The sequence below is a fragment of the Dermacentor albipictus genome, chromosome 2 (assembly GCF_038994185.2).
Source record: "Dermacentor albipictus isolate Rhodes 1998 colony chromosome 2, USDA_Dalb.pri_finalv2, whole genome shotgun sequence".
In the NCBI taxonomy this organism is placed as follows: Eukaryota; Metazoa; Arthropoda; class Arachnida; order Ixodida; family Ixodidae; genus Dermacentor; species Dermacentor albipictus.
The window spans coordinates 170,271,216-170,291,717 of NC_091822.1; the positions used below are offsets into that span (position 1 = coordinate 170,271,216).

The following is a 20,502-nucleotide window of genomic DNA, read 5'->3' on the forward strand; positions in this document are numbered from 1 at the left end:
ACGCACAATGCCCCCTGACAGCTATCCGTCGTTCCACCAGAGTGAGCGCGAGGACACGCTTTCTGGCCGCTTTTGTGCTATTCTTTGGCAGCAGCCAATGGCCAATCCATTCACTGGAAGCTGAAGCGAAGCCCAAAAGCACTTATCGTTCTCTTTATGACCAATCTGTTGTTTTCGCTGTGAGTGTCTCTCGGCTACCCCAGAGTAAACAGGCGCTTTAATTTGTTTCAGGGCCCCTCTCACGCAGCCTCCCTCTCTCTTTCTCGTTCTCTACTTCATCTTCATTTATTTTTGTCTCTTTCTAAAGCAAACCATGTTTATCATAGGCTTCCTAGCGCTGAAAGTTGTGGGGCGGTTCTCACCGGCTGTCAGGTTAACTACCCGTGGCGCGGGGCCGGCCAGGGAATGTCCAGCGTTCACAGCTGGCCTTGCTTCGCCGCAGAAAGATTAAATCATTCGCTGTTTGTGGTCTCGGTGTCTTTCGTGGAGAATACGGCCGGTTACGAGATTCCCGGTTGCCACAATTGGTGCCCAGTATGGAGCCCCGGCTGTGCTCTGTGAGAGACCACGGGCGCGCAGGAGGACACAGCCTCTGGGGGCCGGCTCACGCCAAAGGCGCGTCCGCAAGCAGCAATACTCGGAACCACTTAAAGCACCTCCACCCACCCGTCACCGTCGCTTTTGCTAAGTAAGGACTCCTTTTAGTGTAAGCGGAGCTGGTGTGGTGTCGGTCCAACACCTGACCTCTTGCTTCGAGATCACGGGGGAAAGAAACGAGATTTGATGACATGGTGGAACCTTTTCCTTCCTGCATGCGGATGGGAATAGAAAAAATGGCTGTGGCTTAGCTAAGGTTAAGCCCAGGATGCGAAGCATACTAGCCTTTATTTTAGTTGTTGAACCACTGTTTAGCCTGGTGAACTGCTGTTGCTTGGCTATATTTGGTTCGGCTAGACGAAGAAACAACTCATGCAGGCGAGCGCACGAGCTGAGACCCGGCTATGTAGCTACGCGGCCGCAAGCGAGCGCACGAGTTGAGCCTCCGCTTTTGCAGCTGTTATGACGTCAAATGGTAGCTACGCGGCCGCGCGCGGCACAGCAAGGAAGAGCGTGGTTGTGCGGCTAGTATGCTTCCCATAAAAGATCAGCTGGGAGTACTGAAACCTACCACGCGCTCTGACGTAGCCTCCCTACTCTGACGATTTCCCCACGTTTTGGGAAGACACTCTTGGCTTCAATAGCGTTGCGCGATGCTCCCTCCTAACTTTTTCCTTCCGCCATGCTTGCCGCCTTACTCGAACCTCTACGCAGCAGTACCAGACGGCAGTGACGTTGTTTCCGCTATAAAATGAGAAGTAATACTACATAAATTCCGCTTGACGCCGGAAACTGAGAGTCAACCAGGGAGGAGAACTCAGGGGGAGGGTAGGTTGGCGGTACTTAACCTGGTCGGTGGAAACGTCTAAGGAGGAGCTTTACGTTTACCAAGCCTTGCGACGTAGACGAGAAGTAGTCCCCGCCCGTAAGTCCAAGTCTGGCCAGAATTCTCTTCGACCTCAATTCTCGCCGCAAGGTGCTATCCTGTCATACGGCTACTGGCGCTCATCTCCCACAACGTTACTCCAGTTCAGTGGCTCTCCTATTCCTTCTTTATTTTCTGGCTTTACAGGTGCAGTTTCATTTTCAGTTCTCACTCACATTCATTCGCTGAAGTCACCACAACGTTGAGCTTCCGCAAATGAACAGATAGCACTCCGACGGCACAGGTTAGAAGGAAGGAAAACTGTTCAGCGCTTAGCAAAGCAACGGTCAAGGTACTGAGCTGCTGCCGCGGTTGCGCACACATATCCCTTCTTGGCCAGAATTTTAAAAAAGAAACTCTTTTTATTTTGTGTTTGAGAGCTATTTGCGACTGGGTTACCGTCTTCGCTAATAATATACCCTACGTTGTAGCGTTTTCACGCTACAACGTAGCGTGAAAACTTATTTTCTTCGTTTGTTTGTGAATACGGACTTTCCCCCCATAGTACATTGGATGGCGATCGAGGCGCGCGATCACTCCACCTGTGCATTTCTTACAACGCCACAAAAGCACGCCACCAGACACCGAATTACGACTGTCAACCGTTCTCGGCTTAAATCGTTCAAAATCGGTCATCGTTGAAATCGCGCCACCTACAGCATGGCCAAGGTCTCGATTAGCTGAACGAGCTAATGGGTAACCTGAAACAGGAGCCGAGAAACTCATGGATGACGCCGAGGGTGACTGACCTTCTCCCGGGCAGGTCTTGCAACAGCGCTCGGGCAGAAGCACGGGGTCATCGCAGGTCGGCTTGGGGCAGTCGTTCTTGATGTTCTCGCAGCGGACTCGAGCCACAACCCTCTTCTTGCGGTGAACCTGTGAAAATACAAGTGCGGAGGTGAGAGTTGTACCATGGCACCGTCCTAAGAACTGCGCAATATGGTCAAAGTAAATGCTTGCGCTTGTATTCACAATATAGTTATCACGCTATACAACTATTCGTAAGAGCAAGGTGCCAGATGGTCGTGATGTTGGGCGACATATTGGTCACGGTGGCCTACCTGTGGCAAACAGCTCTTACGAACGAAAAGTTTTGAAGATTTGACGCCTGCCTCGAGGCTGAAGCAGGAGCCCTATGTACCGCGGAAGTCCACAGATAGTTTAAAAGCACGTGGTAGCTTTAAGTGGTGGCGCGCATAGTCGCGCCGTCCTAACGCAGCGTTCTCAGGTAGACATAATGCCGAGTCAAACTTTAATTAGAATCTCAACGGCGATCACCAACAAAATTTCTCGTGTTGCCGAATGTTCGACTGATTAATTGAGCGATCGACCGATTGATTGATTGATTGATTGATTGATTGATTGATTGATTGATTGATTGATTGATTGATTGATTGATTGATTGATTGATTGATTGATTGATTGATCCCAATGTCCTAAAGAAATGCCAAAGTTGTTTCTGAGAGATGCCATAGTAGGGGCTCCACTTTAATTTTCACTGTCTGGTGTCCTCCAACGTACAGCGAAATATAAATACACGATAGTTCTTGCACTTTCGCCCTATCAGAATGCGGCCGCCGCAGCAAGTGATCGAACCCTAAACGTGGTGCTCAGCAGCCGATAGGTATCGTAGAAGCCACCCAGCCACCGTGGTGGGCCTTCCAAAAGATGATCGATTAGTTGTGTAGCGTATTGGCTGCACTATTAAAAAGCTTGAACAAGCTGCAACTATTTTTGTGCATTCTGTTGGCTACGCTGACAGACAGCTTTTAAATTTCACGGTTTCCTTCACGATGGCGGTGATGTTGGTGGTAACGATGATGCTTCAGGCGGGGTTAAGCTGGCAAGCGATATATATATATATATATATATATATGTATATACAGGCCGGCTATTTCTCCGCATCAGCGCCTCTTTCAGAGTCATAAATATCTGTCACTATGAGCCGCTCAGTTCAGTCTCTCGACCAGAAATGAGAGTGGAGTAGTCCCCATTTCCTTGCGCCCTAAAGGCGGTTCTTCCCGCGAAACTAACCGTTTCGCATGTTCATGAGGAATACCTCATCTCATACTGTCCAGAAGCCTCTTCTTTTCAGAACAGATGCGCTTGCATGATGACCCGTTCTGTAAGTGCGTTACGCATGGAGCCGCATCGCCGCACGAAATAATGTAGGAAATTTTTATGACCATTCGCAAGCATCCTGCAAACACTCACTGGGCCCGAGGAACTGCGCTACAGAAACAGGCTTATTCTTTTTTTTTTAATGTACGACAAGACAGATTCTCACTAGCGATAGCTCGCGCGTTTGCTCTGAGCAAAGTATTAGTGAGACGTAACTGTGAATAAATAATCCATACTTGATGAAAAGAGCGCTACGAAGACGGGGACGAAAGAACAACATGTACGACAGACAAGGCGCCACTTCAACCTAAATGTTTTTCAAAAAACATTTAGTTGGAAGTAGCGTCAAAACACATTTAGTTGGAAGTGGCGTCTTGTCTGTCGTACATGTTGTTCTTTCGTCCGCGTCTTCGTAGCGCTCTTTTCATCAAGTATGCATTACCAACACCAACTCGCCCACATCAAGCTTCTGCTGCTGTGAATAATCGTTAGCGGCATCGACACCTATGTCCCGAATAACGATTATGTGCTTCGTATTCAGCGGCAATGGAAAGCGAAACACAACCCGAAGAAAGAACGCGAATAAGTACCATAGGAGGATGACCATTCCAAATGCATTACTGCACCCCTGTCACTCTTACTTTCCATTGCAACATTGCAGGGCCAAATTCCTTTGAAGTCGGCAGCGAGCCCTTCCTCTATAGCACAACATCATTCAGGAAAGTGCTAGTGCGTGGACGCATTTATTCTGCGGTACACTGCTAGCGCTCCGAGGCAAAACGAACGGCGGAAGTGGGTGTGATGGATGGCGTCGGCGCGCTCACACCGACCCAGTCACACGGGTGCTTATGCGAAGTCATCTGAATGGGTGTGTGCGTGTGTGCGCGCCTGAGCAAATGGCGAGTCCGGGGTGCTTTGTGCTGCCCTCTGGGGGTCTAAGGGAGTACTTAATCAGCCGAGACGACACGCCGTCGGATTCGTCTGAGAAAGCGAGACGCGTCTCCATTAATAATAACGCAACGAGCGAGGGACTGTGCGCGCGAATCTTTGTGGCAACCGAATCAGCCCTGCTCTCGGTTTGTCGTCGCACTTTTCGCGTCGCCTACGACACGTCTTACGAGACGTAGTGATCCCGTCTTGCTCAGCGGCGCTCTTAAGCGTCGAGTCACAGGAACCCCAAGGAAAAATTCAGAAACTTCTTTTCGCGCTTTTTATTGTCCTACATTTATCCAACCATTTTACGAGATAAACAAATTTCAGTAATACTTTAGGCAAGAAAACTTCTTTTGACGACTTGATTTTCGTGAGCAGGCTATCCTTAAAAGCTACGCAGCCGCCGAAAGCTTCTCTTTCGTCGGAAGGGCGACCTGGAATATGTGGTGCAACGAACAATACCACACCGATTCAATTAACGACCGCTGCCCTGCAGAAAGACATATTTTCAACATGGCATCACTAATTAGTGAGTCTAATTGTATTGATGAAACATCTCCCTGGCTATTCACCAATCAATATGGCAATATTTGCTGCTGGTAATTATGCGTATTATACAACTTTTTCAATGCAAAATGACAGCGCGGCATTTCCAACATTCCTTGTGATGCCGGAACTAAGTATCAAGAGTGGTGTGTTTCTAAGATCAGACAGACAGACAGACAGACTGGCTGTTTATTTATTTATTTATTGATTGATTGATTGATTGATTGATTGATTGATTGATTGATTGATTGATTGATTGATTGATTGATTGATTGATTGATTGATTGATTGATTCAAGCATTTCAAACGAATGAAGACTAAGCAGAACCCTAAACTTCTATATTTGCTTAGTTCTCCGATCATACCAGTTTGAAATTTAGCGCGTTACCTTTATATCTCTTTAAAACGCACATTCAGATAGCTCTTGCATATTGTATAACGTATTTGCCTAGTGTATATGAAATTACGATGGAATTATGTTTCCATTTTTATTGACGTCTGTATTGTTGATGACAGTCTATTATAAGTTGTTGTTGTTGTTGTTGTTGTTGTTGTTGTTGGTGGTGGTGGTGGTGGTGGTGGTGGTGGTGGTGGTGGTGGTGGTGGTGGTGGTGGTGGTGGTGGTGGTGGTGGTGGTGGTGGTGGTGGTGGTGGTGGTGGTGGTTTTGCTTTTTCGTTACCATATTGTTGTACTTGCTCCGCTTACCCAACGCTTTAGATAGAGGCCTCAAAGATACTTTCTATGAATAAATAGAAAGACGGCAAAAAGACTTGCATAATATTAAGAAATGTATTTCAATAACGTACACCTTAAAATAAAGCCCACGGCAGTTTTCTGCATTGTGTCTTAGAATGCGGCAAGCCGCGACGCAAGATCGCATCCGAGATCTACAGTGATGTTCCTTATCATGGGACATCAAAAGATGCTCACACCTTTTGAGTGAACTATGGATACATACTTTTTCAACAACGGCGACGTATGGGCCACAGTTAGCCATTCCATTCCTCCCAAGACACAGGAGTGCTTCAGTTAAAAAGCTTTTTATTATTTTATTTTTAATCTTAACAATTTTTTATCCGTCATGGTGCCCGCACCATTAACACAGCTAAGCCATTCGCGATTAAAGTGCTCCAAAGCAGCGATCATCCACATAAACAGGCTTCGTAACGTCACGCTTCACACTAGAGAATGGCTGCTATTAGCCTACCACGTTCCTCGGGAAGAACTAACACCACCTCGGCAGCGGCGCCGGCGCGTTGAGCGGGCAACTGGATTGGATGGCGCGCTAGGAATACCGACGCCCGGCTCGAGAGCGTGGCGACGACGAGAGACGATGATGGCATCGACCCGGCACGCGTGCGAGTCTCTTCGCGACGCCGGCGACCGCAGGAACGCTCGGTGCCGGCCTTGACATTCTGACTCCCGTCGCGCTCGTCAACGCAGTCGCTCGCCCACATGCCGGCGTCCAGAAAGGGGGCGCGCCCCGCCTCATCCTGTACTCATACGCGCGCCATTACGGGGCTCACTAACAAATGCGCACCCATACCTCGCCGATGCACACGCCCTCTGTTAATAAGAGGCAGGGCGATTTGCGGCCGACGCAAGGTTAAACTGTCGCTCATTACAGGCGAAGGCGCGACTCGAAGATATGCTTGCAAATGAATAACGTTGAGTCTTTGTGTAGTAGAACTCGCATTAGGATTAGGAATCGAGTGTTCTCTGGCAGCCGCCACAAGTGTCACGGCACTCTCGCAACCCAGAGAATGCTAAAGTTTGTTGTAGGGACCAACTACCTCTATTACGTTATACAATTAACATTTACGAGAATTCACTCGTGCTCTCCCATCCTCTCTTCCGTCTCGTCCAGTGCTTAGTCAACGGAGCAAGTTCACTCATGTACTGGGCAAAAACTAAATGTAGTCGATTTAGAAACATCGCATATATCGAAAATTTAAATAAATATGGAGCAACAAGTTACTTCCATAGAGAGGAAACATCAGCGCTGTATTATTTTAAGAGTGTATTCTCGACATACACAACCGAAAAGAGTTTACAACTAGTTATCTGACGAGGCGATCGGAAGGGCCCAACTACAGACGGCAGTCAGACGACGTCATCAAGTGTGCAGTGCTTTTATCCAGATCGGTATGTTAACTCTATCACCCGGAGATATTTTCGTAGCAGTCAACAGCGTCACCGTTCTCCAAGCAGCTCGCCCAAAAAGCATTAGGAGACCAGTGGCTTTATCTGCCAGAACTTGGAAAAGTGTCGATAGGAATTAAAACTGCCGGCCCCTTTCCCACAAAACTCTGAGCGAAAATAGACACCTGCCTTCGCATCCTGCTGCTCCCCTTCCAAACTCCAAGTTCCGTTCATTTCTTGCTTTCTGCTCCAAATCCGTAGAAAAAGAATTGAACGAACTGTAGAACAAGTCAAAATAAATAAGAACAGTATAAAATACCACGGTGGAGCACTTCGGTGTCAGCTTCGCGCTAGAAACACTCTGGCCTAGTAAGGCACCGTATCCGTTAAGTGCGAAAACAAAATCAGGCCTTTCTCTAGTTCCGCTGGCCTTCGCCTTTTCGTCAAAGCGCGGAAAGAAGTGAAAAAAAAGCTTGGTTCTCGAAAATCATTCAAGCTGCTATCCGTTCTCCGCTGCTACACCATTTCTTTCTTTCTTTCTTTCTTTCTTTCTTTCTTTCTTTCTTTCTTTCTTTCTTTCTTTCTTTCTTTCTTTCTTTCTTTCTTTCTTTCTTTCTTTCTTTCTTTCTTTCTTTCTTTCGTTCTTTCTTTCTTTCTTTCTTTCTAAGGAGCTCCGCATACCCCGGCAGCATCGGCCATTTCATTCGCTCTGCTTCCGTAGTACGCTCGCTGATTCCTCTTTCTCATCTATGTCGCCTTATCCGCTTATTTCATCAGCTCCCACTGCTTCACCTGTGTCCTCTCGTCCTTGCACCGGCTAGACGTTTTCTGCTTTTCCTTCTTTTTTTCCTTCTTTTTTTTTCTTTACATGGTGAAGACGATCTCATCTCCAATAAGCGGCTCTTGCTGCGCGTCTTGCCGCAGCGTGATGCCTTCCCGTGTATCGCATCTGTAGCCGCTGCGTCTCCCGTCTTCTCGTTAACCTTCCTCCCACATTCTTACCCACTTCTTGTGCCTTCATTTCTTAACTTTTTCCCCGTCTCCAAGAATGCCTCCACACAACGCCACAGTCTGGTTTCCTCTCTCGTTCAATCGGCGTCGCAGTCGACCGAACACGCAGCGACGAGTGACTTTAATGCCCCAGCGGAGGCGTGGTGTACAAGCATCCACGAGTGAGAGGACAGACAGAAAGTAATTACGAAAGAAAGAAAGAAAGAAAGAAAGAAAGAAAGAAAGAAAGAAAGAAAGAAAGAAAGAAAGAAAGAAAGAAACAATCAAACGACGCGGAGCCATCGGAGGAAAATGAAAAGGAAAAAAGTCGGCGCGAGCAACTTCGGCTGGCATATCATCTTTCCTCGCAACGAGAACGATGTCAACAGAAAACGGAAGTATTAGAGAGTTTTAGAATAGGGGCCCCAAACGTTTTGGGGGCCTAAAGAAATAGCGTCGAAGCCACTGCGCATGCGCAAGACGCAAATTGGGTTTTGCGTTGGGAACGCTATTTCACCGATTTGGCGGGTGCCCAAATAGCGACTCCAAAAGCTTTGCGACAGCAAACATGGCGGCACCCATCGAAGCGACGGCTCTAACCTAGCACTAAACTGGGTTCGATTCGTTGAAACGCGTGAAGTTCGCATGCTAGGGGAAGTGACTGCGGTTATCGCTTTCTCTCAACTAGCGTGTGTTATGAAGATTGATTCATTACACGCCGCTGATTCCGAATTCAATTGCGGATATTATGGATCGTAGGCCTAACACGGCTAAGCTTGGCTGGTGAAGGCACGTAAAGTTGGTTTGCTCAAAACTTAGCGGAAATAATTATTTGCTCCTAACAGAATAACCTTTAAATTGTAGTTAAACGCGAATACACGGAAGTCAAAATTACTATTCGTATCATAAAATGGTATATTTTATTTAATTATTTATAATAGCTTTTCTTTGACGCCGTAGTGGCGCTGACAGCGCAAGACGCTATCCGCAAACGTAAAACCCTATTCTAAAGGCCAAGATATAGTCCGGCGTAACGCGCGCGCGCGGCCACGCGCGTCGCGGTTAAGCGACGTCGGTGAAAAGCGCGCACTCTACAGTCCGGCGTCACGGCGTAGCCGGCGTGCCCAGGCGCGCTTGGCGAGCACAACGCCGCCGGCGCGGACATAGAGCGTGTTCTATTTCACGCGGCTGCCGCTAGACCAGAATGCACTGCGCGCTGCAGCGGCAGCGAGCAGAAGGCAGAATGGCGGCCTGCGGTGCGCGTACTGGCAGTGCGGCTGTGGTTTTTTGAACATCCGTGTGGGATGACAGCGCGAGTGAGGACGCCTGCTTGAAGCGATTTGCAACCTTCCATGTGTATACGATGTGAAACGCATGGACCACCGCGACACAGAGCGCAAGAACAACGCGTGGGAAGCTATACGAAAGCAGTGTGGTCTCGCCACAGGTAAGCTGCATTTCGCAGCTCCTGTACTAGCTGGTGGTAGTCGCCGAGTTGAGGGCGCTTGTCGAATAGCTTTCGCATGTACATACATGGTCCGCTTCCGTTTTTGACGTAGCCGAAGTACTAGCAATATGAGTGCGATGTTCTGGCTGTCAGGCACGGCGGCCGAATTTCGATGGGGGCGAAATGCGAAAAACACCCGTGTGCTTAGATTTAGGTACACGTTAAAGAACCCCAGGTCAGAAAGAAAGTGGTTTTCGCACGTAAAACCTTGTTTTTTTTTTCTGGCTGTCAGGACAAGTTAACGCCATGCCGCAAAAGTTTTCATTTTAGCGCACAAACAGCGCGCGGAACGACAAGCGCGCGCGCTACCCGAACTACGCGCATGCGCCATGTAAACAGCTGTTCGCCGCGGCGGTGAAGTTGCGCTCCCGGACGCACAGATGGCGCCAGCCTCGAGCTGCGCGCGCACGCCGAACTCTAGAGGAAGCAAATTTCTTGCACCCCTGGCGTCGCTAGCGCAGCGTATCCGACTTCGCCTGCCGCGGCCTGGCGCGCCGAGAACGCTGGACTATATCTTGGCCCTAAATCTCTTCACTCCTGAGTGCCCCGACGCTAACACCCGCAAAGCTCTTTGGGGCCCCAAACCATTGGGGCCCCTATTCTAAAACTCTCTAATAATAGGCTTCCAGCGAAATACCCGGGATAATTGCAGAGCTGGCGGAATAATAATAATAATAATAATAATAATAATAATAATAATAATAATAATAATAATAATAATAATAATAATAATAATAATAATAATAATAATAATAATAATAAAAATAATAATAATAAAGAAAAAATTGAACTAAGGAAGGAAGGAATGAATGAACGAAAGGGACACGAAAGCAACAAGATGAAGCCTTATTCCGATCAGGTGAAAAACACCGTCGCTCACCGAATGCCGAGACACCCGTTAAGAAAAAAAATAGCGAACTGAACAAGAGCGGGGCTCGAAGTTGCGCGAACCCCATGTTACGTGACGACGCATTAGGCTGCCATGCCGGTGCGCTTCCTCTACTGCCGGTAGAAGCGGAACTTGGCAAGTCGGTGTACGTTCGTACTTGTCAAAAACAGCGCCAGCAAAGACGAGGAGGAAGAAATTAAGGTACGTAATTTCGTGCACGAGCGCTGTCATCTCATTCATGAATTGCAAAATTCTATTAAAGCGTTCTTCCCTGTTCGCCTGCTATCGCCCGATTTATGGGCGATCCTCCGCTGTGGATTGAACCATAACCATAGGCACCAAGGCAAACCAAAGCTGTGAGTCATCTTGTTTCTTGCTCCACGTCACTGAGATCGAGAAGGGTAGGTGTGTTCCCTAAACTTTCTTCGCTATGTATTGGTGGCAAAGAAAATGGCAGATAAAGAGAAATTAGAAAGAAGACACCCTGAATTCAAATTTCATATTCTTTACTATGAAGATACAGTAGAGTTCATATCTACAGCACTTAACGTTAAATTTTTACAAGTTCCAGTTAAAGCACGGATTGAACTTATATTCCTCAAAATAAGCTTTTCCTTTAACCTTTGAACCTCCCGATTCATGGTCATTCCCCTAGAGTGGGTAGTGCCAAGTCAAAGAGTAACAACAACAACAACAACAACAACAACAACAACAACAACAACAACAACAACAACAACAACAACAACAAGCGAGATGCGAGGACAGCGCAAATTCAATCCGATCTTAGCGTCAAAAGCGACGTCGCCTGCTTTTGATGTCTACGCACATCTAGTTCTGCTTGAGAGCGCGATTACAACCCATGGGTTCGTATTAATACTTGCTGTCGGGGAGAGGGAGAACAAAAGTTATATTCATAATAACACTGCTGCCCATTTCCCCTATGCACTATTTCTATCGCTGTTTCCGGTTTCGATTCAGAACCGAGATGAATTTTTCTTCATTTTGGAAACTTTCCACTGTAGCGTAGGGCTACAGTCGGGTGGGTGGCAATTTCTCCTTTCGCGATTATTCCTCCCCATCGTGAGCCTCCGCAGAACTGATTTGCGAGGCTGAAGAAAACATCCATCAAGTGACAAACACGATTCCGTGTCACTGTCATTACAAATAAATGTAGGGACAGCCGACCGAGCTCGTGAAAACAACAGCGCAGTGAAAATAAAAATCACGCTCCAATCTCTACGTAGTTGTGTGGCTTGACTTGGCGATGTTCGTTTCCAAGACAACCAAAAGAAATCTCGGTAACTGTAGAATAACGAGTGCAATGCGCAATGAAAGTGCTGCCCGTTGCGGCTTAATAAAGCTGCTGTCTGTTTCATTTTGTGTTATTTAAACCGATGAATACAAGTGCAGAATACGTACCAGACGTTCATGTTGAACGCGCGTTGCATGCTAGCATCTAATGTCTCGTACAAATTGTTCTCATTATTTTTCTTTGACTTAGTCTTTCTTCTCGGATGATAGATCGCATTTAATAATGTTTTCACGTTCAGCAACTACCTCTTTTTTTCTGTTGCTTTTATTAGGAAAAATTAGAAAAAGAGAAGCATAGCCGTTATTCCCACTATATATAGTGCGCAATAGCACATCTTGCCCCAGTAAGAAACTTTTCTTCGTCTCTTAAACTTCCTGTAATCATTTTTTTAAAAACCGCCCAATTTTTGGACAATCCTCCGCAGTTGGTAGGTGCCACTTTGCAGAGAAAAAAACACAATAGCGTGATGCACCCTACGAAAATTAATTACGAACACTCAATTGGCTGGTATCAATTTAAGAAATTAAACAATTCGCACTGAGCAACAATGATGAAATCCATCCACCTGTATTGTAGTCGTTCGCCCATCCCACTTAGTAGTCTGCAACAGTAGGCGAGCCAACCAAGCACGCTATAGATGGCGCTATTATCCATTCCCGAAATTATCAACGATAAAAAAAAGAAAAAAACTGAGCGGCAATGTATAAACAGGCCAATGAGTACACACTCCTAAATGGTGCAGACGAACACGCGATAGGAGTCAATATTTATGACGCATGCAAAGCAAAAAGGCGACGCAGAAGGGACATTTTGGCATCAGGCCCACACCCTCTCGCTTCATACCATTTCGAAAACCGTGAAATATTTCTTCCTTTCATCGCTTCCGGCGATATGCTGCACAAACAAAGCCCAATACATCGCGTAAGTAAACTACGCGATGACAAAAACAACAATAATACGTATACAAAGCAAAAAATGAAGTCCGCTTCCTCTTCTCAGCCTACTTTGTCGCCCAGAACCTTATTGCAGCGTCGCACAGCCTTGTAGGGGGCGCTTTTCTATAAACACTAAGTGTTTGTCGGAGTCTGCGCACGGCCTCTGCAATCCCTACCTTACCACCCATGTTCTCGGTCGTTTCTTTCACTTTTTTTTTACATATTTGCCTTGTGTCCCCGACTTTTACTCCAGTTCGTACAAGCCCTAAGGCCACAACAGCGGCGTGCCTTCACGCGTGTGCCAAGCTAAGCAGAGGCAAGATCCGGAAAACAAGGGCCTTGTTGGAACAAGACCGTCGAAACAAGGGAAAAGAACGGGCAACGTCTTCGCGCCTTAACGGTGGCGCGACGAAGGTGGAGAAAGAGAAACAACGAAGAACTAAGAAAGAGCTTAGAACGGCTGAGAAATCCCCTGTGTCTACACAAAGAAACGTGATGGTCGCTATAGTCTTGCTGAGTTTATGGCCTCCTTTTACCCCTTTGTATACGATCGCCCTGTAGTGTGCAGGAGAGCGCACTTACAGTATAGTGAACGCCGCTGAGAAGAGCTGCAGCACACACACGAACGCAGCCTCCTATGGCTCTCCGCGTTGGCCGTGATGCGCTCATCCTGCTATGCAGCGTGTCGATAGGCTGCTGCTGCTGAAGGCTCGCTCACGCGGGGCCGACGCCGATACCGATATCGGTCTGCCGACTGTCGGCGACAGCGTTTGTCACCTTCGCGTCGCGGGCGCCTCTGTCACACTGTACCGACGCCGACAATCTGCCGACGGTCAGCGGAGAGGTCGGCGTCGGTGCAGTGTGACAGAGGCGCCCGCGACAAGAAGGTGAAAAAAAAATGGCTGTGGCTTAGGTAAGGTTAAGCCCAGGATGCGAAGCATACTAGCCTTTATTTTAGTTGTTGAACCACTGTTTAGCCTGGTGAACTGCTGTTGCTTGGCTATATTTGGTTCGGCTAGACGAAGAAACAACTCATGCATTACTGCTTCGCCTTCAAGAGTGGAACGCGACAGCGTTCCCGTCGACCCGCCAAGGGGTGTAAGACAATGGGCTACAGGGCAGCGACTACGCGCCCCGCATTGGACGCGGTGAGCGTCGAGCAAAGCAGCGTTCGGCGCGGCAACGAAATGTGCGCCTGAGCAAGAGACGCACGCCTTAGAAACAGCTCGTTTCTAAGGCAACACCGCATTCACTAGAGGCGCTTTTGTACCGCTTTGAAGCATCGTACTCGTGGCTCAGTGGTAGCGTCTCCGTCCCACACTCCGGAGACCCTGGTTCGATTCCCACCCAGCCCATCTTGCAAGAGTTGAGCCAAAGCCACTTCTCCTCTGTCGTGACGTCACGGTGTCACGTGGTTTCATGGCGACACCGCCGCGCCTGAGGAGCTGGGTTGAGCTCTCGTAATATGCTTCGCATAAAAACGCTGTTGCCGACAGTCGGCAGACCGAAATCGGTGTCGGCGTCGGCCCTGCGTGAGCGAGCCTCTTGCAGCGTCTTACACGTCACTTATACGCCGTCGTCAAAAACGAATGTCGCCTTCGTGATGAGAGGCTTAGAGGCTCAAACGGGTGCTGTACCAGAGTAAGATGGCGGACTAATATCGTGACGCTAGTTAAGAAAAAAAGCTATACATCGTAAACTTTCAAATTAGAAGGCTGTCGATTCACTAAAGCGAAAGCTCTCTGTAATTACTTCGCCCACTTTGGATATTCTTCGGCCGATCTCGCACACTAAAAACCCGAAGAAGGTAACACGAACGAGGAGGACAGTAAAGAGCGGCGAAGGAAAGCGCAGGTTCGGAGGAGGAGGCCAGCGAGGCATCTGTCTGGATGTCGCGCGCGCGGATGAGGTCATTTACTGTGGGAAGAGGGTGCCGGTCAGCTGCCAGCGCCCCATTTGCGACAGACACCCGCGCACGTCAGAGGCTACGGCCGGACTGGAGGCCAATGCGCTACATCGTTTCCGGTTCGGTCTACTATGGATAGTGGGGAGGTCAAGCTCGGCAGCTGCAATTAACATGGGGCTATACTGTTATGATATCATTTGGCATTGTGGCTGGCAGCGATATTGTCGCTTCGTATGTTTGTTGACGAGCTGGTATGGTTTCGTGATTAACGGATTGCAGGGGCTTAAGCGGCACGTTACACAATAAAGCATTTGCTGACTTTTACAATCATGTTCGATAGTTCTTGTCGCGCTGTTGTTTTCTTTTTAGTTCACTCATTTCTGCGAGCTTTTCTCGCCCTTTGGCACCTGGGTATTGAGTGATCGGCAGCGCACCGTGATGCGTGAAATAAGCAGTCGTTTTTTGATCACTGATAGTGGCATGGCGACAAACTGGCCCATAAATTTCAATTACCAAGACTGACGTGATTTTATAATATATTTTTTCTCCTAGTTTTTCGATTTTCGCGTGCTTTTTTTGTCGTATCTCATCTCCATGCTGATTCATCGGGAGTACCCTTTGTTTTGTGCAGTGAGACAGCTCCTTATAAAGCGAGGCTTCCTTTGTCTACTCTCGTGGGTTTTGCGTGGCTTTTGGGGGTTATTGGCTCGGTAACCATCGCAGAAAATATATTTGCGGATACATATACGAGGCGTGTATGTAGTGCGCCATCGAACTTCACCTTTACGTTTCCTACTTTGCCGTTTACTGGCTCCTTCTCGCTCTTCTACGTACACCTTCTTTCCAATAGGAATCACCCATGGAATCACGCTATGACGTACCCCCAGTGATAACTCACATGTTCACGAAATAAATGTTCACAACCAAATGAGTCAAAGCTTACATCAAATGATAGTCAACGTAATTACAATGTTGCGCAGAAACTCGAAAACACGTCGACATAAGACCACACCCATAGCAAATATTTCCATCGCCAATAGAGTTTCGCTTCACACAGATTCCAATATCTGCGCACTATATGCATAACATTTTTTTTTTGTATTGACAATTTGTATGCACGGTGTCCGCCATTGAAATCTTGGATGAATTCACATATAACGCCAATTTATGTTAAAAGATCGGCGTGAAAAAGAAATCAAACTATAACACGCAAATATTCAGTCACATAGCTGTAGAGTTAACCTTCCAGTTTCACGATATGCACACAACTTTGTCGTGGTATATAGCATCTCGGTACCTATGGATGAGCAGTGCTCCGCAGTGCGTGTAATAAGAACGTTTAATGTAAACAACATTTTTATGTATGTCTATTTGTTTGCCCGGTGTTCGTCATGGAAATCTCGGATGCACTTTTGCACACAAACGTTATAAAAAAGCTTCTAGTAAACAACAAACATCTGTGCTGGCACCGGAGAGCATGAATTTATCGTAGACACGTCCCTTTTTCTCGATGAAAATGTCTTGCGTACGCACAAGCGATTACTGCGCCGGGGCCAAGAACATATACTGTAACGAATAAAGCACACCAAGATTAAAGCTGAAAAAAATGTGAAGCCAGAATCTTATTTTTTTATTCATAGAGCCATTCTTCACGAGTACATTTCCGCCGCTGAGCCAACAGGAGAACCTCAGGACACAATCATCTTGCAGTATGTTCGCCATGTTCTTTTAAACTCGCTATGCAACAGAAGAAAAGCAGCAAGGATACGCAGCATCCCTGCATATGTGCGCTTCTCTTTCATGCGAAACCAGTGCAGCCAAGCAGAAGATTGCGTCTACGAACGCATGAATATTACACCAACTTAACGCCGCCGCTTCTGTAAGCAGCAAAGTTCTTCAGCGAACATGCAATCTCGTAGCTCTATGTATGCGCAAAGTCCTCGACTGCAGCTTTCTTTATCCCGTCCTAACAGGAAAGCACTGATGGCTGCGGCGACGGCGTAGTACATACAGCACACTTGATAACAACACCCGGAAACGGCTGTCGTCTGCTCGCAGAAGAATAGGGAAAAATCTTCTGGGAGCGTAAGCTTTTCACAAGTCACGGCGACTATATACAAACCCGACTGGCACAAGCAAATAAAGCTTTCTGCATTTCCTTTTCTTCTTCTTCTGGTAAAGCTTCCTGCCATGGTTGCACAACGTAAGACATGCAGCGTAGACGAGTGTCGTCTGCGCTGAAAAACCCAAGCAGAAGTGCAGATTGGAGAAGGCCTACGGCGACAGAAGCTAAGCCTACCCCAGGGAGAACCGGCGTGGAATCCCACGAGCCTCGTTTTGCCTAACGACATTTTGAAGTGCCTCGCGTGCGCGCGCGCAGCGATAACGACAAACGCGGGAAAGCCACGAATAGGAGCAGGGCAGCGCTGTCGAGAGATAAGAACCCCGTGGACACAAAGGGCACGCTGGTTGGTGCATGAGGTCGGTACCGTGAAGGGATTGCCTATCATCAGCATTACCGCTTTTTCTGCGCCCGTAGCGGCAAACAGTTAGGCCTAACTCTCGTACTTTCACAGCGTTCTGGGCAAGGTTTCATCGCGTTCTGCCACTGTACGCACTCTCGCTCGCTAGCTCTTTATCTTTACTAACCCTCGACGCCGAATTCACTTGTTGACACTTTGACCTCTCGTAAGCCTCGGGCAAGAGCATTCGCTACGAAGCGCTTTGTTGACTGCAGTGCAAAGCTATACATGCATGTGTATCGTTGCTCAGAGAGTTCTTTTTTCGCTCGATAACGAACACTTAATGACGTCATCGCCTCGCTTGATTCATTTACTGAATAGTTCGGATATTAGCCTCACTCACGTTAATCTCTAGTCGAAGCGCAAAACAGCGTAAAAAAAAGCAGCTGACATCCATTTCTTGAAGGAAACTGAAAAAAAAAGGGCGGGGGGCTGTTGATCGCAGAGATGGGGACAGAAACACAGAAAGGAACGCGTATTCATGGGCGATAATCGAAGACACATGTAATATAGATAATGAACAACAACAATGCAGTTTTGGTGGGAGACGCCCGACGTTTCCGCTTGTAGAAGACTCATATGCTCCCATAAACATCACATTTCTGCAGTTTTCTCATTGATAGTATAGAAACGTACCGGTTTTCATACGCGATTATGCGCTCGACTACATTGCTCGATATTGAGCTTAGAGGTCACGTGGACGATAAAGCGGGACTTCGTTTAGCACGCCAAGCACGTTCGTGAAACGAAGCCGTCGGAAGAATTGGCGCCCTTGTCAAAAGGAACGAAGAAGTACCGCGCTCGCCGTGGTCGCTGGCACGAGAAGCGCTCCTTGATTGTTCCGTAGATGGTGCCAGAAATATGTCCCAACGTCAGAGTACACCCACCAGGCGTTTATTTGCATGAGCTAAATGACGCTATTACCGCGCCTCCACGAACGCTATACTGCATAGCACGTTAGCCGTGCGCTAAGCGCGCATGCGTCGCTGTAATAGTTTGGTCTAGTCAGCGCGGATATTGGGTAATGCGGTGTATTCGTCTGATTCGCGTGTTCTGTGGTGCTTAGTAGCCGTCTGGCGGTTAGTTAAGAGTACGCAATAACAAATGAATCGCGCAGCTTGAATACAAATGCGTATATAGGCTGAATGTTTGCGACTCCTTTTAAAAGGGCCCCGAAACACTTTACTAACCAATCATAGAATGACGTCGCTATCCCATTACGTCATCTCACAAGTCTCCTGCCGCAAAAAAAAAGAAAGAAAAACGTTTCGAATCCTTAAAGCTCAGGCAAAGTTAAGCGTATACTTATCGGACCGATCAGCGGCCTCCTCTCTCCTGTCATATCCCCGTAGCGCACTCAGACCTACGTAGGCGAGACGGAAAGGGGCGCAGTGGAGCAATGGCCGCACCCTAAGGTGCGCCCAGCGTGAAAGACTCGTGGCGGCAGCTGGGGGCGGTCGCAGTATCTATTCTACGCTTTTCATCACGGAGACCACATGCCTTCAAACGCAGCAACGCCATACGGTCGTGTTTAGACCGGCAGTGTGCAATGATAAAATTGCTTTTGCGTCTTTTCGAGATTACAGACATGTAATTTTTCTGTCGTTTATTTCAATCAGATCAGCAACAATTGCATTCTTGAGATTGTTCTCGCGACTACGAGATCAGCCAATGGTTGTTGTGGGCCCAGCTGCTTCCGATGACAGCAATCGAATTTTCACTGCTTGTGACACAAAATTGTAGATTCTCTGATGCATACAGCGCAACCATGTTTGGCATACATGCTCAAAGGAGTCTCGTTCAAGATTTGGCAATGTCTCGTTACTTCTAAAGGTGTTTCAGGGCCTCTTTATTAGCCACTATTGAAGTCACGCGGCTATCTGGCTTCGTACATCCAAGTAATGTGTCCTTTTGCTGACCTGCATGAAATCTTTATTAGACAACACAGTCTGGCGTGCAATGAAATCGGCGTTGATCTCGGTTGTGTTCGTGTTGTGTAAAAAGTACAGCTTTACTGCTCCATCGGTAGCGTGGACAGCACGGTTAGGAAGTCGCCGCGGAAGGTGTGGTTTCCGACTTCCTCTCCCCTTGATGGACAAGATTTAACTAGGCCGTATGTGTACATGTGGGTTGCGACATTTATCGTGTACTGCCTTGAAGGTGTTATTGGCTTCCAGTGGAACAATCAGAGCGATAATTTGCTGTTTGGCATTTTCTTCTTGTGAAACTTCAGCAAAAGGCATTTGGTAACTATAGCAGGAGTTCGAAGGTGACTGCAAATTTTTACGCTGTGTTTTCAGTGTTCCTTTCAATGCGAGGTGCGCATAAACCTTAAAGAGGCAACTATAATGAGAGAGAAATTTTTTTTTCAATATGCAAGCCACTGAAGGCTGACTAAGAGTCATACGGAAGAATGCCAAAGAGCAGTAATAAAAAAGAACGGGATTGGTCCCGTGGCTCCGACAGATATAAAACGCGGTTTTCACTAATTGACACGTTCCTGCATCCAATGTGCAAATACAGTCTTACACCCGCCAAAGAAAAAGGACACCTTATAATTCATTGCAAATGAAGCCGAAAGAAGTAAAACGAGCGCGTCCCTTTGGTTTCTTCGCGATTAGAACACGGCCGTGTCCAGACAGAGTTAGTTGGTTTCTTCTCATGTACTTTATGCATTTAATTTACATGCACTACATTACGCAAGCGTAGGGCGCGCGACGAAGCACTAGGTGCACTTAAGAGATAGCGAAACAAGTAAAGCAACAGCAGAACAAAAATTAAGGTACCAACGATTCCTCGTCCTTACCCCATATAAACAGACATAACAATTGCTATGAAAGTGGCTGACGCTCAGCCGACAGCAAACGACATTGGAGTATTTAATTAAGAGCAGCGCAACAACCAAATCAAAGAAAGCAAAAGAAAGAAAGAAAGACGAAAGAAAGAAAGAAAGAAAGAAAGAAAGAAGGAAAGAAAGAAAGAAAGAAAGAAAGAAAGAAAGAGAGAGAGAGAGAGAGAGAGAGAGAGAAAGAAAGAAAGGCTGCAGGAAAGGAGGAAACGATAGGCTTGGGGAAAGGGGGTAAATTAACGGGCAGGGAAATGGCGGGAGAGAAGTTGAGGCGAAAGAGCACTCGACCTGTCGAGACGCGCGAGAGCAGAGACCAATTACGCCAATC

General features: G+C 47.3%; 1 protein-coding gene across 3 annotated transcripts in view; it reads right to left on the bottom strand.

The window, feature by feature from the left end:
- The window catches only part of sog (short gastrulation), a 309,402-nt gene that overhangs the window by 96,985 nt on the left and 191,915 nt on the right, over positions 1 to 20,502 (bottom strand). For all 3 annotated transcript variants that reach the window (XM_070534431.1, XM_070534430.1, XM_070534429.1), the window contains exon 3: positions 2,272 to 2,398. In XM_070534431.1, coding sequence (XP_070390532.1) covers positions 2,272 to 2,398 — 127 coding nt within the window. The remainder of the gene's footprint in view (positions 1 to 2,271; positions 2,399 to 20,502) is intronic.